Source organism: Arabidopsis lyrata, assembly GCF_000004255.2.
Source record: "Arabidopsis lyrata subsp. lyrata unplaced genomic scaffold ARALYscaffold_5, whole genome shotgun sequence".
Taxonomy (NCBI): domain Eukaryota; kingdom Viridiplantae; phylum Streptophyta; class Magnoliopsida; order Brassicales; family Brassicaceae; genus Arabidopsis; species Arabidopsis lyrata.
The window spans coordinates 10,276,426-10,292,871 of record NW_003302551.1 but is presented as its reverse complement, the minus strand read 5'-3'; the positions used below and the strand labels follow the sequence as shown (position 1 = coordinate 10,292,871).

At 34.2% G+C, this 16,446-nt stretch overlaps 2 protein-coding genes and 1 long non-coding RNA gene across 12 annotated transcripts; all 3 read left to right on the top strand.

The window, feature by feature from the left end:
* The first annotated feature begins 1,378 nt into the window (after positions 1-1,378).
* Positions 1,379-7,304, top strand: LOC110228397. Of its 8 annotated transcripts, none has more exons than XM_021025771.1 (7): positions 1,379-1,396; positions 4,578-5,407; positions 5,486-5,719; positions 5,807-6,145; positions 6,242-6,376; positions 6,615-6,782; positions 6,858-7,304. In XM_021025771.1, the coding sequence occupies exons 2-7, from the start codon at positions 5,129-5,131 to the stop codon at positions 7,146-7,148; spliced, it is 1,446 nt and encodes a 481-aa protein (XP_020881430.1). In that variant the 5' UTR covers positions 1,379-1,396; positions 4,578-5,128; the 3' UTR covers positions 7,149-7,304. The 8 variants fall into 8 exon arrangements, with proteins under 8 accessions (XP_020881430.1, XP_020881432.1, XP_020881429.1 ...); XM_021025773.1 differs by lacking the exon at positions 1,379-1,396 and having other exon boundaries at positions 3,763-5,144; positions 5,214-5,407; XM_021025770.1 differs by lacking the exon at positions 1,379-1,396 and adding an exon at positions 3,764-4,002 and having other exon boundaries at positions 4,583-5,407.
* Positions 7,305-7,392: 88 nt separating this feature from the next.
* LOC110228398 lies at positions 7,393-12,222 on the top strand. 3 transcript variants are annotated; one of them, XM_021025775.1, is made up of 8 exons: positions 7,393-7,714; positions 8,021-9,614; positions 9,689-10,314; positions 10,392-10,637; positions 10,759-10,864; positions 10,980-11,636; positions 11,742-11,776; positions 11,965-12,222. In XM_021025775.1, exons 2-5 carry the CDS (start codon positions 9,465-9,467, stop codon positions 10,778-10,780), a joined length of 1,044 nt encoding a protein of 347 aa, XP_020881434.1. In that variant the 5' UTR covers positions 7,393-7,714; positions 8,021-9,464; the 3' UTR covers positions 10,781-10,864; positions 10,980-11,636; positions 11,742-11,776; positions 11,965-12,222. The 3 variants fall into 3 exon arrangements, with proteins under 3 accessions (XP_020881434.1, XP_020881433.1, XP_020881435.1); XM_021025774.1 differs by having other exon boundaries at positions 10,392-10,679; XM_021025776.1 differs by having other exon boundaries at positions 7,413-7,714; positions 8,021-9,609; positions 9,682-10,314; positions 10,392-10,679.
* A 3,269-nt stretch (positions 12,223-15,491) lies between these two features.
* On the top strand, positions 15,492-16,335 carry LOC110228662. Its single transcript, XR_002332132.1, has 2 exons — positions 15,492-15,635; positions 15,790-16,335. It is a non-coding gene; the product is annotated as an uncharacterized LOC110228662 (long non-coding RNA).
* The last annotated feature ends 111 nt before the right edge of the window (positions 16,336-16,446 follow it).

The following is a 16,446-nucleotide window of genomic DNA, read 5'->3' as shown; positions in this document are numbered from 1 at the left end:
ATGAGAATATGTATGAGTAGTCACATCAATAAAGAGGTTTTCAATTTGATTACAAAATTTCAAAGTATTTTTTTTTTCTTTTGTGAACACCAATCAAACTATATATAGGCATTTTCTTATCCAAGTTAGATTCATAATGGGAGTTATTATGATCCATACTTTTTAGATAAATACCTGGTTTGAAAGATCGAAAGGTGTTATCAATTCTTCAATGCATGTGTATTATTTTCACATTTAAGAAAAAAAATTGTATTTCATATATATTAAAAGTATGTGTTTAGATTATATTAATACTTCTTGACCTTATAACTCTAATATGTGTTTTGATTGTTTCTTTATGCAAGTTAACCTTTCTTTCATCCATATAATGTTCCCAAACTTTTTTATTTTTAAACTGCTTATATTAATTAATTCCAAATGGGCTTAACGATGGTGGGTAATTACACGGGCCAATCGGCTCAAAATGGAAGAAGCAAAACTGAAACAAAACCAAATTGGAGATCTGGCCCGGGTGGAATTCGGCAGCACCGACACCACCTCCAAGCTCCGGCGATAACAAGAGACCCTTCTTTGCTACTCCGCAGTGACTCGAGCGACATGGCCGGAGTTATCGATTCCCGCCACAAACCCGAAGTCAACGACGGTGCCGACCTGAAACTTCTCTCTCGGAAAAGATAGTATCCATAGACGACCGACCCGCTTAATCTAGTCCCCGACCTAGCAACCAGAAACCTAAAACGAACCCTCACCTCTGGCGCCGTTCCCGACACAAGCCTCCTCCATGACTGTCACAGTTCAAACCAGTCAGACGAAAACCATATGCGTCAACGATTTGAGTCGCTGGCTCAAACAAAACCCTAACCGCCGTTCTCCACATCTATCCATCCCAGTTCTGAAGGATCTGCCGCTAATCATCACGACAAACAGTGACTCCCACCAATCCGCCTTCGACTTCCGCCGCTAGCGTAGCAGCCCCTCCGACAAGAGAGCCGTGAGCTTCCTCATGTCCCTCCTCCGGCGTCCTTAACCAGTGGTGGTATGACTACAAGAAGACTCGAGATCGTCGGGAAGATCGCCGCCACAACCAGCATCAGAGACGGATCAACCCCACCTCATCACCGCCGGAGAACCAGAACCGTCACCAACCGATTGATCCGCATGGCCCACCCATCGACGCTGAAGATCTGAAATGGCAAAGAAAAAACTTTGCTTTTTTAGATCTGCGTTTTAGGAGAGAGAAAGAGTTTTTACAAGGAACGATTGTCCTTTACAAGAAACGTCTTCCAAAACTTTTGTTTTTCATTTCAGCCGCACCAAAGCTTTCAAACAATAGGGTGATATATAATATCAATTATGCATTCAAAAAAATCTCGGATATCAATTATGCATTCAAAAGGTATGTTTTTAAATAAAATTGATTTAAATTTTCTCTTTATTTGATTTCATGCCAAATTGTTCATATTTGATTAATTTTTCTGCTCATGTTATCATTTCCGAATGACCTTTTGTATTTTTAAACATGGTTAGTTATTTAGAATTGATTCATGATGATTTTATATTGATTAATAAAAAATTATGTTACAAGGTTTTTTAGGAGGGGAAGTTGAGTCCTTGTATTTAAAGTGATACGATAAAGAAAGAAATAAATGTGAAACCACATGTTTAGTTTTTTTTTTATATATATTTGAAAAAGTGAAAATGAATAAACAACATGATATAAGAACAAAAACTGGATTTACTAGTTTTTTCTTACAAATTTGAATTGTGTATCGTCTTTATGATCAAAGCCATGCATATATGATATATGTTTTTCTAGGAAAAAAACATATATCATATATGTTTTCTACACTAAAATCAACATTTCAACTTCCTAAACAGTCACCTACGAAATTTGTAAATAAAATGCGAAATTTGTATCCCAAATTCCTTAGTTCTTGAATTTTCTTATATTACCATATCTATTACATTTTTTTCTTGGCAACTAAATTATTATTTTGATTTATAAATACCATATTCTATTTCGGAAAATGTTTTACTTAAAGTCCAGCAAATTTTCTATTATTTTTAATAAATGATATAGAATTCAAGCTGGCCAAAACAATTGTAGAATCCCTAACAATGAAAAATTAACTCTCTTTTTTTTTACAGAAGATCGTAGATTGATTTACATAATTTATTGATACTAAATGTCTCAGGTTTAAAATTAACAAAAAGGGGAAAAGTTCAGATTTCCTTATATTTTAGTAAGTAAAAATTAATTATAAACTTATCTTATATAAGACCAAAAGAGAAAAATGAACTTATACTTTTCATTGTTTATTTCTTTAAATAGTCATTTTTTAAGAAAATTTAAGAACTATAGGTGGTCGGTGATTCATTTTTTTCTTTATCCATTTTCTTAATACACGAAAACTATGAAAATGTTTTTCTATAAAATAAAACACTAATCCTCTATTTGACTCTTTATTTTACTTTATGGTTTTTTTTTTTGTTATTTATAATACTTGTTTCTCGAGAAAGAAAATGATTCCAAAACAAAAGGGAGTTAATATAAACGTTATTTTTCAAATATTAATAAAGAAAATAATTTCTAAGTATTGGATCATAAGACATTCATGATAGTGATATACTGATATATAGTGTTATTCAGCATGAAGGGGATCAAATTTGAATCATATGCTTTTCACATAGATCCTTTGATCAAGCAATTAAAACCGTCTGCAAGTGAAAATCATAATTAAACACAAAAATTAATAGTACATAACATGGATATGTAAAAGTTGATTATTTTTTAATATAAAATGAAAAATAGATGGATTGACAAATTGGAAAAGCACTAAGAAATAAATTATAGAAAGAGGGACGAGTGTAGTTGATTTCCTTCCACACGAATAACATCATCATCACTTCTTAAACTCACACATTCTGATATAAGATCCAAAGATTGGTGATAAGAGATGAAGTCACGGGAAGCAACAAGCTGGCTTTAACGCTCTCTCTTGTTGTTTAATGGATGGATGCGGAGATAGATATGGGATCAAATGAGCTGGCGGTCGCTCTCTCTCGTTGGATCGATTGATGGTTTTGATGGTGGATCAAGGATCGCCACTCAAAGGTGTGACAGCCTTTGTGATGAGATCACGAATCTAGACCTTAATGAATCCACAAAAAAGACATAGACCCAAACGTTTACTAAGTAAAGGAATCCACCAAACTTAGATAAACAAAAACAAAGCCTAAGTTCTCTCTTTTATATTCCAAAAATCTATATATTTACAATGAATGGAGAGATGAGTTTATATAGACTCAATTTACAAATCATCAACATAAATGCAAAATAAATCAAATTAATTACATAAATCAATCAAGAATTAATTTTGAGAGATTGTGTCAATCATCTTTAATGGAGATTGGTTCTTTGTATCTAGACACTTTCTTCATACTCCTTTGAATTTGAGCTTGATATGCATTGAACCATTTGTTGATGGGCCATAGATGTTAACCGTCACTACAAGAATAGTGAGTATCCTTAGCATTAGAAGATAGCAATTGATATGGTTCTGCTATATTAGTATTAGTCCTACATTTAGGATATCGTTTGTAAAAATGTAAACGCTATGACTTATGATGTTGGAAAAACATTTAAACGAAATATTTTTTCTTAACTAGAATGTTTTAATAACACCAACATTTATTGCATTGACCGCGTAGTAAACGCTATACCGCGAAAATGAAAAAACCCGCGCCTTCTTGAAAATCAATATGGAGGCAAATTAAATCGTTTTGTCTTCTAGCTAGCTACCTCGTTTACTGTGTATCTCTTCTCCTTTCTCTGTAAACACTCAAAAGTCTCAAACCCTTAAAAACGAAAAAAAACTCTTCTCCTTCATCTAGCCTCTCTCACCGCCTCCTCTCACGGTCGACTCTCATTGTCTCGGTAGACAACCCACTCTCGCCGTCGATTTTTACTCTCACCGCCGCCTCTCACCGCCTTCTCTCACGGTTGCCTCTCACAGTCGTCACTCACTCTTAAACTCATTCTCACAGTCGATTATCACTTTCGTTTCAAATCTGTTGGTCTTCTTTATAATCGAAAGACATGCAATTATTATTTGATAGATTTGAACTGAACTCTTCTTTTTCCGATTTAGGATTTTAGGGTTTGTTTGTGATTTGTGTTTTAGATTTCTGATTTGTGTTTCGCATTTCTGGTTTGTTAATGTGTTAATTGAGATCTGTTTTCTAGGATTGTTTGTTCACTTTGTATCTATTCCGATTTAAGGGTTCTTATTTGTGCATAGACTTGTCTGCATGCATTATCTCTAGTAGACTTGTTTGTTCTGTTCTTCTTGTTCATTGTTTGGTCTTAAATGTGATTTGTATTTTGGACTTGTTTGTTCTGTTCTTAGTGTAATGTTTGTTGAATGATTTAATTTTCAATGTCATGGTGATTCTTTGGCTCTGAAGTGGTTTGGTGTAGTGATATGGTTCTGATTTGAGTATTTATATATTTGATCTGATTTGAGTATTGATTTGATCTGAATTGAGTACTGATGTGAGTTCATTTGTTTTTTTAGTTCAGGTGATCTATTATGTCGCTTAAGCACAATCCCCGCCGCAGTCTGCGTCAACAAGGCATTGATTTATGTTCTTCTGTAGGGTTGCAAACCCATAGACGAGTAAAGTCTGCAGTTGGTCCTAGTAATGCTGTTGTGGATCAGGATGATGTTAATGAGACGATTAATGAACAAGATCATGGGAATGTGGCTCATGTACTAGGTTCTGACTTGGCTGAAGAAGAAGAAGAGGTTGAACAACATGCAGCTACAGAAATTGATGGAGAGAGAGATGTAGATGCAGCTACAGAGGTTAATGTGCAGCATCCCATAGAAGAAACTCAAACAAAGGAGGCAGAGCCAAAGAAAAGGAAAACAAGAGGAAGAACTAGGATGAGTAAAGTTGCAAAACACATTCAGGATAAGATAGAAGTCGAATTCACATCTACAGGTGAACATGTAGGGCCTGTTTCAATTACACTATCCTCTTTTCTTGGTCCTCTTGTCAGGGAGCATGTGAGTGTACTTCTTGATGATTGGAGGAAGCTCTCTGAAGAGACTAGTGACACCCTATGGGAAGAAATTCAGGTACTTTCATATTACTAATCTTATTATATGCATGCTTAAATGTTAATCACTTGGACTTATATATTGTAGGCAAGGTTCAATTGGAAAGAAGATTACCAAAAAGACACTGTTTTAAGCAAATGGGTTGTCTATGGAGGGCTTCTAAGTCAAGGCTAGTCACTGCAGTCCGAGCTGCAAAGAGTAAGACAGAAAGACTAAAGTTAAAGCCAAGCAACATCCATTCTGATGGAAGATCTGTGAGGCCAGAATTTGCTGAGACAATTGTAAGAACTTTTTAACTTTATATCTTGTTATTGTGGCTTTAAATTTTCATAATAGAGTTTAAATATGTTCTATGTTAGGAAAAAATCAAGTCTATTGATAGTGATATTGGCTCCACTGCAACAACTAGTCTCAGAAAAGATGTTGTAAGTCAAGTACTAGGGAAAGACAAACCTGGAAGAGTTAGAGGATTGGGCAGAGGTGTCACTGCCACTAAGCTAGCATTCCTACAGGTAAGTGATTCTCAAGTTGAGACACTTCGAAGCCAGATTGAAGCCTTGCGGAATGAAGTCCGTAACTTAGCTGGAAAAAAGGTAAAAAGATTCTTAAAATTGATGTTTTTGTTATTAAACAATATTGCATTCAATCTAAGGTCTTAATATTCATGTTTTTCTTGACAGTGTCAAAGTGATGATGATTCTGTTTCTGAGGACAGTGATGTAAAAAGAGGTGTAAGTTGTCAGCTTTTAGATTGGTGTGCACCTGAGGATGTTGTCGTCAGGGAGGCAGAATACTGCTCAATGGATCCGGTGTACAAGATTGGCCGTATCCAACTAGGTCCTAATGCAGCAGCTGTTATTGTGAAGTCTGTATCAGGAGAAGATGTTTCTGTCTGGAGGCCTACTGAAACCATCACATCACTTGTCGAAGCAGTGGGAGTCAAAATTGCATGGCCAGCTGATAAGATTGTGCTGCACACTGAAATGGACTCTCCACCTGAAAACAAGAATTCATCTAAGGTAACTTGTTTACTTTGCTTCTTCACTACTTAGCTTGTTGATCACTATTATAAAATGAACAAGCTAGTAAACAATTTCTTGTATCATTTCTTGTAGGCAACAGCAGGTAAAATTCTCATTTATGATTGGAATATGGATGACGTTGTAATTGGTGAGGGTAGATTGTGTTCATCTGACCCAAAAGAGTTAGTCAACAACATGCCAATTGGTCAAGGAGCAGCAATTGTGACAGTTGATAACAGTGGCGGATCCAGAGGAAAAAATTATGTGGGGCACCAGAAAAAAAAATAACAAAACCAGGAAAAAAATTGTAGCTAAAAGGCATCGAACCCTTCACCTAAGATACTATATGGGGCACTCTTAACCAAATGAACTAAGAGATCTTATTAAAAAGCTTGTCATTTGAATAATATTTATCAATGAGTATAGGGCACGTGCCTTACCTCATTGCTATTTGGATCCGCCCCTGGTTGATAAGGTGTTTGCTGAAAATGTCTACCTTTGGCGACCAATTAGTGCTGAAATCTTAACCATTGGTAATGCTCTTCATGAGAACATTGTTTGGCCTATTAAACCTATTGAGTTGTTCAGTTCTGAGGAAAAGGAGTCAGCACCACAGAAACAAACTTCATCTAAGGTAAATTTCTACATCTTATTGCTTACTCTGTGATATCTGAATTGTGTTGTGACATTATATAAGTTTTGTTTCCAGCAGAGTTTAACTAACAGCGACAGTAGCACTGGCTCAGCCTCGAAGAAGAAATGCATATTGTTAGATTGCAATGATTCTGGAAAAGAAGTCGCAGAAGGCAGAGTTATGTCAACTAATCCAACAGACAAAGTCCACTTTGTCCCCTTAGGTCACAATGCAAGTAAGATAAAGGTTGAAGTTGTAAAGGTTGGAGAAGCTAAAGTGTGGAAACCAAACTCAGAGGTTGAAATCATTGCCGACGCAATAGGTACTACAATGGCCTGGCCTAATGACAAGCTGGTGTTTGTGTAGCAAAGCCTAGTTATGTGTTCTCTGAAACTTATGTGTTCTCTGAAACTTCTTGTTCTCTGAAACTTATTATTCTATGTAGTTTGATTTTGGTACTTATTCGAAACTTATTTTGGTTTTGCTTTTGGATGTATTTGAATCTTATTCTGGTTTTAATTATCAATTCTCTTCTTTGTTTACAAGCTTAGTTGAATTGAAAATTAGTACAAAATTGAAAACCAGAAAGAGATCAAACTTAATTGAGAATTTCGTTAAACTGAAAATTAGATACAAGTCAAATACATAACCAGGATAAGTTTATATCACATAAACCGGTTTAATTGTGAAATATATCAATTGACCCGGTTTAATTATAATTACATATTCACGACTCTGTAATCAAACCCATTATTCTCTCATGCCGTCCTCCTTTCTTCTTGCCGATCACGCCATCGTCTCTCCTTTACGCCGATCTTAGTAACGACTCGCAATCTCGCCGTTCTGACCAATCTCGCCGTTCTGACCAATCTCGCCGTTTTGACCAATCTTGCCGTTCTGACCTTCACAATTCAGAGAATTTCGTTTCAAAGGTATGTTAAATTAGCGATTTCGATGAGGACTAGTTCATGTTTCCCTATTTCTATTCCGCAATTGTAGAATGCATTTGACAAATTGAAAATCAAAAGTCTCTGTTATCTAATAGAAACCGAATAACTGTTTGATTACAAAATCTTTGTTGTTCTTATTTTGGTAAATCGAAGAGTTAGATTCTCTGTTTCTATGTTTCATCAACAAATTCTGTCATAGAAAGTGCATATAGAAATTATCAATCATAGAACTGTTATTATTTTTTTCCGTATACGTTTTTATTTTTTGTTACTATCATGGAACTGTAGTGTTGTCTCTACACATGGACAAATCTTGGGTGTGGCTACCAAGGCTTAGCCTTGAATATGAAGAGGGTGCAAGGAAGTTTGTTAATGAATCAGCAAAGAGTTTAGGTAATCCAGCAGAAATGTTTTGCCCATGTAGTGATTGTCGGAATCTTTGTCACCAACAAAGAGATATAGTTTTGGAGCATCTAGTGATTAGGGGAATGGATGAGAAGTATAAGAGAAATAGTTGTTGGATTAATCATGGGGATAGAAGAAATCCGAGCTATGTAGGTGAGTCGAGTTCTGTTGGTGAAACTTATGATCTGGTTAGAACTGCAAAGAAGAATCTGAATTCAAAAAAAAGCTACAGGATGCTGAAACTCCTCTCTACAGTGGCTGTTTCAAATATACTAAAGTCTCTGCCATTATGGGGCTTTATCGCATAAAAGTGAAGAGTGGGATGTCAGAGAACTACTTTGATCAGCTTATAAGGTTAATTCATGACATGCTCCCATCTGATAATGTGCTTCCAACATCAATAGGTGACGTGAAAAAGTTCTTGAAGATGTTTGGATTTGGTTATGATATCATTCACGCTTGCAAGAATGATTGTATCCTCTACCGAAAGGAGTATGCAGACATGGTAAGCTGTCCACGGTGTAAAGCTTCGAGATGGGAAAAGGATAAGCATACTAGTGATGTGAAAAATGGGATTCCAGCTAAGGTACTTAGGTATTTTCCGATAAAGGACAGATTGAAGAGGATGTTTAGATCAAATAGGACTGCTGAGGATTTACGTTGGCACTTCAGCAATGCTAGTGTTGATGGTACAATGCGACACCCAGTTGACTCACTTACTTGGTCTCAAGTGAATCGAACATGGCCACAGTTTGCTGCTGAACCAAGAAACCTTAGGCTAGGGCTTTCAACCGATGGCATGAACCCATTCTCTATTCAAAACACCAGCTACAGTACTTGGCCTGTTTTGCTAGTTAACTACAACATGCCTCCTACCATGTGTATGAAAGCAGAAAATATCATGTTATCTTTATTGATTCCTGGGCCTACTGCACCGAGTAATAACATTGATGTTTATTTAGCTCCATTGATTGATGATTTAAAGGATTTATGGAGTGAAGGTATAGTGGTTTATGACTCTTTCATGAAGGAGAATTTCACACTCCGAGCTATGTTGTTATGGAGCATTAGTGACTATCCAGCCTTAGGGACAGTGGCTGGATGTAAAGTGAAAGGGAAACAAGCGTGTAATGTATGTGGGAAGGATACACCACATAGGTGGTTGAAGTTCAGTCGGAAGTATGTGTATTTGGGTAATAGGAAGCGACTCAGCCCTGGGCATCCTTACCGTCGTAGAAAAGGATGGTTTGACAACACTATTGAAGAAGGCACCGCAACTAGAATCAAACAGGAGACGAAATTCTTGAAAGTTTAAAAGACTTTAAGAATGATTTTGGTAGGCCATTGGGGAAAAAAAAGAAAAGAAGTCGGAAAGATTTGTGTGAAGATGAGGAGATTATACATGATGAATATGACGAAAGTAGTGATCAATGGAGATGGAAGAAGCGGTCTATTCTGTTCGAGTTACCTTATAGGGGTACATACTTAACATAAACTTTAATATCAAAATCTGTAGATTATTTCTAACACTTACATTCTTATATTTGGTAGGATATGCTTGTCCGTCACAACATTGATGTGATGCATGTAGAAAAGAATGTGTCTGATGCCTTATTGTCCATTTTAATGCAAAATGCAAAATCAAAGGATGGGGTGAAAGCACGCAAAGACTTGGAAGATATGGGGATTAGAAGCAAATTACACACTCAAACACGTGGTAAAAAAACTTATTTACCTCCAGCATCATTTTGGTTCTCTAAGGAGGAGAAAAAGATATTTTGCAATAGGCTATCTAAGTTTAGAGGACCTGATGGCTATTGTGCAAATATAAGCAATTGTGTTTCTGTTGATCCACCTGTAATTGGTGGCTTAAAATCTCACGATCATCACGTGCTTCTTCAGAATCTATTACCCGTTGCTTTGCGAGGTTTGCTGCCAAAAGGCCCGAGGTTTGCAATAAGTAGATTATGCAACTACTTCAACCGATTGTGTCAACGTGTTCTTGATGCTGAAAAGCTGATAACCTTAGAGTCTGAGCTTGTACACACATTGTGTCAACTGGAGAGGTTCTTTCCTCCTTCACTTTTTGACATAATGTTTCATCTTCCAATACATCTGTCTAGAGAGGCTCGTTTAGGTGGACCAGTTCACTTCAGGTGGATGTATCCTTTTGAGAGGTAATACCGTATAAGTTTTTTTCTAATAATTTTGTTAAACTTAAATTTACCTAATACTGTATTTCATTGACATATAGGTATATGAAAACATTAAAGGCCTATGTCAAAAATTTTGCAAGGCCAGAAGCATGCATGGCGGAAGGATACTTGGCTGGAGAATGTATGGCCTTTTGTATGGAATTTCTAAAAGAATCTTTACCAGTTGAAGAACCAATCAACCGTAATGAAGATATTGAGGTTAATCCACTCATCCTTCAAGGCCGGCCACTACAAAAGGCTGTGGAAGTTACACTAAGTGATAAAGAGAGAGACATAGCTCATCGGTATGTTTTAATGAACATGGAAGTTATGAATCCATATATTGAGTAAGTAAATCTGTACTATATTATAAGTCATTATTTATTGTAATTGAATGTGATTTGATTTTTGAAAGTGTTAAACTAGGTTGCATTTAGAAGAACTATAAGATAAAGATGTTAGATTGAGACGAAATCAAACTCTACTATGGAAAATTCATTTGGAAAAATTTCCAGAATGGGTTAAGGACCAGGTATGTGCTTCTGTCCTAATCCGGCTATTGCAAATATCTGACTATAAGACTTTTTAGTATTCACTAGCTAATACTTTATTTAAGTCTGAGATCTTTATTTGTGTATTATCAACAGATTCCTACTAACTCAAAGGAGCATTGCACGAAATCTAGATGGTTGGCATTTGGACCAAGGAATATTGCACAAACATATAAGGGATATGTTATTAATGGCTGCAGATTTTTAACAGATGATGTGAAGCGAAAGACACAGAACAGTGGAGTCGTATATGAAGCTTTTAGTATGTGTAGATCTAGTGCTCGTGATACCAACCACATGGCTGACATTGTTACATACTATGGAGTAATAACTGAGATCATATTACTGGATTATCACATGTTCCAGATTCCAATTTTCAGGTGTAATTGGGCAAACAAAGGAAATGGTGTGAAAGAAGAAGACGGGTTCACTCTTGTTAATCTCCATCTAAACCAAGCAGCCTTCTTAAAAGATCCATATATCCTGGCATCACAAGCAAAACAAGTTTTTTACTCCGTAGAGGATGACTCTTCACCTTGGTCTGTAGTTATGAGGGCGCCGCCTAGAGGATATCACGAGTTAGAGACTGAAGAGAAGTTTGTTGCTGAATCAGTTTCAATCCAGGAATTTGATGATTTGGAGGATCATTCTTCTGATGATGAGGATTTCTGTGTTAGAAATGATTGTGAAGGAGTCTTAGTAATGGAATTATTGTTTGTGGAGACATCTCTCGGTGTTGTGGTCTGTGATTCGGTAAATATCTACACCATGAGCTGAGCATTTAAGTTTACTTTAGTTTCGATTTTTTGTAGTAGTCTTTTTCTCGTGGAATAACAGAGTTTCTGGTTATGGCTGCAGATTCGTCTGCATATCCTACAATCGCTGGGAATAAGGTTCAATTTATTGTCTCTTTGCTTAGTCCATCATTAGACACCACTCTCATTGCATTAGTTCAGTTTAGTTATGTTCCGTTTGTTTGTCTTTGCTTTAGTCCATTATTGGTTTGCTTTTAAATGTTTCGGTGGAGTTAGCATCAACCAAATTTTTATTTCTGATCATAATTGATATCTAAATGTTTCAGGCCATGACTAACAGCAGAGGACGAGATCAGAGATTGAGAGCTTCAGATCAATGGTGATGAGTTTCTGGAAGATTTGACAAAGCTCTGAAGCATCGTCACTTTGAACAAAGGAGCAACAACAAGACTGTGAAGAACAAGACGGTTAGGTAGCTACTTTAAGTTGACATTTAAAATTTGTGTAATGTTATTTCAATTTGGTTTTGAATGTTTTCAAACGCAATTGTAATGTTTTTCATTAATACAAAAAAGCTTCAGATTTACGTACAGGGCAAGAAACCAAAAACCAAATCAGATAAAAATGCAATTTTGACTCCGTAAATTGCATACGATAAATGCTATTTTTGAAAATTATATTGCATTATTATAAATGCTATGTTTGTTAAATACATTGCAGATTAATAAATGCTATTTTAATTAACTACATTACGTACCGAAAATGCTATGTTAACTGAATATATTACGCGCTAATTCTGCTATTAAAATATTAAAGGTAACATTAAATAGACGCTGTAATTATATAACTAATAACAAAATATACACGCTATAATACATTAACAAAATATAGCACTACAAAAAACCGCTATCGCAAACCGTCGACCTATTATCATGGGCGCAGATATAACATTTTCTACTCCGCCATCATACCGTTAAATAGCGTTGTTTGAACGCTATGGATAATCAATTTTCCTATAGTGCGTATTTTCAAGATTGCATCACATTCACATCTACGTGCAGTGTTTCTTCATATATATGCATGCATACGTATTCGCTTACGTGCTCTAAACATATAGTAATCACTAATATATATATTTACTTTCTATTAAAATTTTCTTAGACTCTTTAATATATATACACACATATTTTATTACATAATTTGCTATGATAGAAATAATCTGGATATCCCCTCCGCTAAGAGAACTCGTTAAATCTTGATAACACGCTTTATAATTTTTTATTGATTTATGAATTGAGATTGAGTGGGGACATAATTGGTGTCTCCCACTCAAAACAACCCATTCAAAAATTTGACCCTAGTTATCAAAACAATCCATTCAAAAGTTTGTTTAACTCTAAAATAGTTTATGGGTAATTAACAAAAAAGGGATCACAAGTGCATTGACTAATGAGATAATTTCAATTTTTCATATTGTTGCTTATCGTATATATACTTAATTTAACACACTGGATGCATGCATGTTAAAATTTATAACATTTGGATTCTCACATCTTTAACTAATCTTATCAGTGATTCTTTTATAAGACCACAAGCGCATGTTTCTCTTTTCATACTACAAGAAAACATTAAACAAATTAATCTATGTGTAAATAATCAATGAAGGTCATGGCAAGAGGAATGGTCAAGCTTCTTGGATCGGGAAGAAACATTTTTTAGGAGATACTTCATTGAAGAAGATACTTCAAGCTTCTTGTTCTTTTCATGACTATCATTGATTATTTCTCACTTGGATTTGTTTTATGTTTCTTTGTGGTACGAAAAAGATGCATGCACTTATGGTGTTATATAATAACCATGTATAAGATCAAATAAGGACGTGAGAACCCAAATGTTGTAATTTTAAACGTTCAGTGCCTCAAATTAAGTATATTTAGATAAGTAGCAATCAAAAACTGAAACTCTCCTATAGAATAATGCACATGTAATCCTTATTTTTTTGTGTGAAATTTTTTTAATTTTTAATTACATATACACCATTTTTATAGTTAAAAAATGTTTGAATGGATTGTTTTGATGATTAAGCAAACCCGCACACAATGAATCACTAGATTTTAACCCGCGGTACACCGCGGGGCTATAATTTTTTTAAGAAAATCAAAATATAATTTTTTTTTTGGTCAGGGATCAAAATATAATTTATTTAATAGATTATTTATATATATATAACCTATTATTTAGTATTTTAAAATTGTACATATATATATATATATATATATTATTAAGTGTACAGTTACAATGTTTTAGATAGCTTCATCGGATTATATATATATATATATAAAGATTGACTCGTGGTATACCGCAGGACTATATTTTAAAAAATAGTGAAATGTAAATAATTTGAAGTTTATATATAGATATAAACGATTATATTGTATTTTTTAAATACATATATAGTGTATGACCCGTATAATGATTTATATACATCTATATATTTGCAATCTAAACTAAATCAGAATCTAATATATCAAATCAGTATGTTAGAAGATTATGCTACAATTACAATTGTTATTATAATTTAATTCTTTCTTTAAGTTTGTTGGTATGATTATATTGGTGGGATTTTGTGTTGATAATGAATTTGATAAGTAATTAGTTGAAATAAGATATTTCAGAATTTTAATTCTAAAAAGAAACTGCGGAGATTTTTTTATGGAGAAAAGTCATTAATTTATTTCTTAAAATCGTTTAGTTAGAGATATTGGAAGAAATTTTGGATGTGAAATTTTAAAAAAGTAGTCGTGGAGTAATTATGGAGAGATTTGTGGCAATGTTTGTTTACTGGTAAATCTTTTATTTAAATTTGGTGTATTTAGTTGCAGAAATCTTGGAAAAAACGATTTTAGAAAGAAACTGTGGAAACTTTTTTGAGAGATTTTTGGCAATATTGTTTGTTGAGTGCAATATTCTTTCCATCTTTTATTTGATATTTTTTAACAAAAAAATTAATTCCAGTGGCATGACCTCGTAAATACTTCTCAACTCCAGGATTTATTTGCTAAATGTATTCCAAAAATGTATATATAGATTGTATTGCTTTTATGTTGTCCATATTTGTATAATGTTATAATCTAACTTCCCAAATTTAATGAGTAAAATTCATTTCTTTGCTATGAAAGACTATTAGATGTGGTCTTAAACATCAATTCTATTATGCTTGATTAATTATCTTAAATGAATGTCATAATAATTTTAATGTATTTGACAAAATTTGACTTTCATTCAATATGATATTTTTCTAGTTCGTTGAATAGATGTGTTATTAAATTTAACTTCTAATTTTTTTTTTAATTCTCGAGCTGTAGTAATAATTGTTATAATAATGTTTTTGTTGTGAAGAAAAAAATTAAAGCACGAAATCCCAAATTTCCTATTACCATATTTTTCTTAATATATATATTTTTCTCAAAAAAACAAAAATGACTCTTTCTGTAAAAAAGATTATGAACACTGTGGGCCAAATATTGTTAATGGCTTACATCGGCCCATTGGACCATATCTTCATCAGTTACAGTGGTATTTTAATCTCATTGGCCCCTTTTGCTCATATCATTCTTTCAAAAACCCCTACTTATTCTCACTACCCCTTCTCCTTTCCAATATATTTGAAAACCAACTTTACTCTTCTCCTTTATCTTATTTATTTATATATTTATTTTTCTACCATTAAATTATTAAAAGCAACCAATCATATTCATTCTCTCTCCTCTCTCATTAACCACAAAATCCTACCCAAAACCTCAAAAAAACGCATTCATTCTCTTCTTCTAAAGATTTTGAGACAGATTTCGGATCTTCATTCTCTTCTCTCTTCTTCTTCTTCGTCATCCACCATTTAAGCTTACCATTAAATCTGCAAAGACATATCTCGGATCCACATATCTCCTCTCTTCTTCTTCTTCTTCTTCTTCGCCATCCACCATTAAAGCTCTTTAAGGTATTTAAGATAAGTATACTTGTTTACTTCTTCTTCTCCATAAACCATACTTGTTTTCTTAGTGTAGTAAGGTCTGACGTTGGTAACTATGATTGAGAAAGGTTGAATTCGTAGCTTGAATGCGGTTTTTTATAGAAATATTTGAGGATTGCAGATTTGGGACAACTGAAACCATTGCGTACAACTAAGTAGAATATTTACGGAACCCTAAATTTGGTGCAACCGAGACAAATGGATATAACTATGTTGATGGACTGTGGTGGTGGTGTCCTTGCTATGTACGTAGGTGAACCATCACAACAATATCCGGTGGTGGTGGAGATTGAAGAAAGAGATGTAGAAAAAAATGCGTGTAGACCTATTTTATGGGGCGATGAGCTTGATATTACAGTAGGCCAAGAATTTTGAAGCAAAGAAGCAATACAATGTTTAGTTGAAAAGGCTTGACATAAAAATGTCTTTGAGTTTGTTGTAAATAAATCGGAACCGTTGAGATTTGTGGTGGCATGTTCAGAAGCACATAATGGGTCCGATTGATATCTACGATTTGCAAGGCGTGAAACGTCTAAGCCTTTTTCTATACGAACTCATAGAAGGTTAATTTATTTGTCGTATCTGTACAAATTAATTTGTTTTGTCTTGGTACAACCAAGTACAACCCGTACAACTAAGTTCTATTGCCTTGGCTAGTTTTTAGAATTTTATTAAATATGAAAATTTAAAACCAAATTAAAAAAAAAACTTAAAAATTGCATACACAATGGTAATGAAACTACACAACAAGTTTTTGACAAAAAATATCATATTTTCT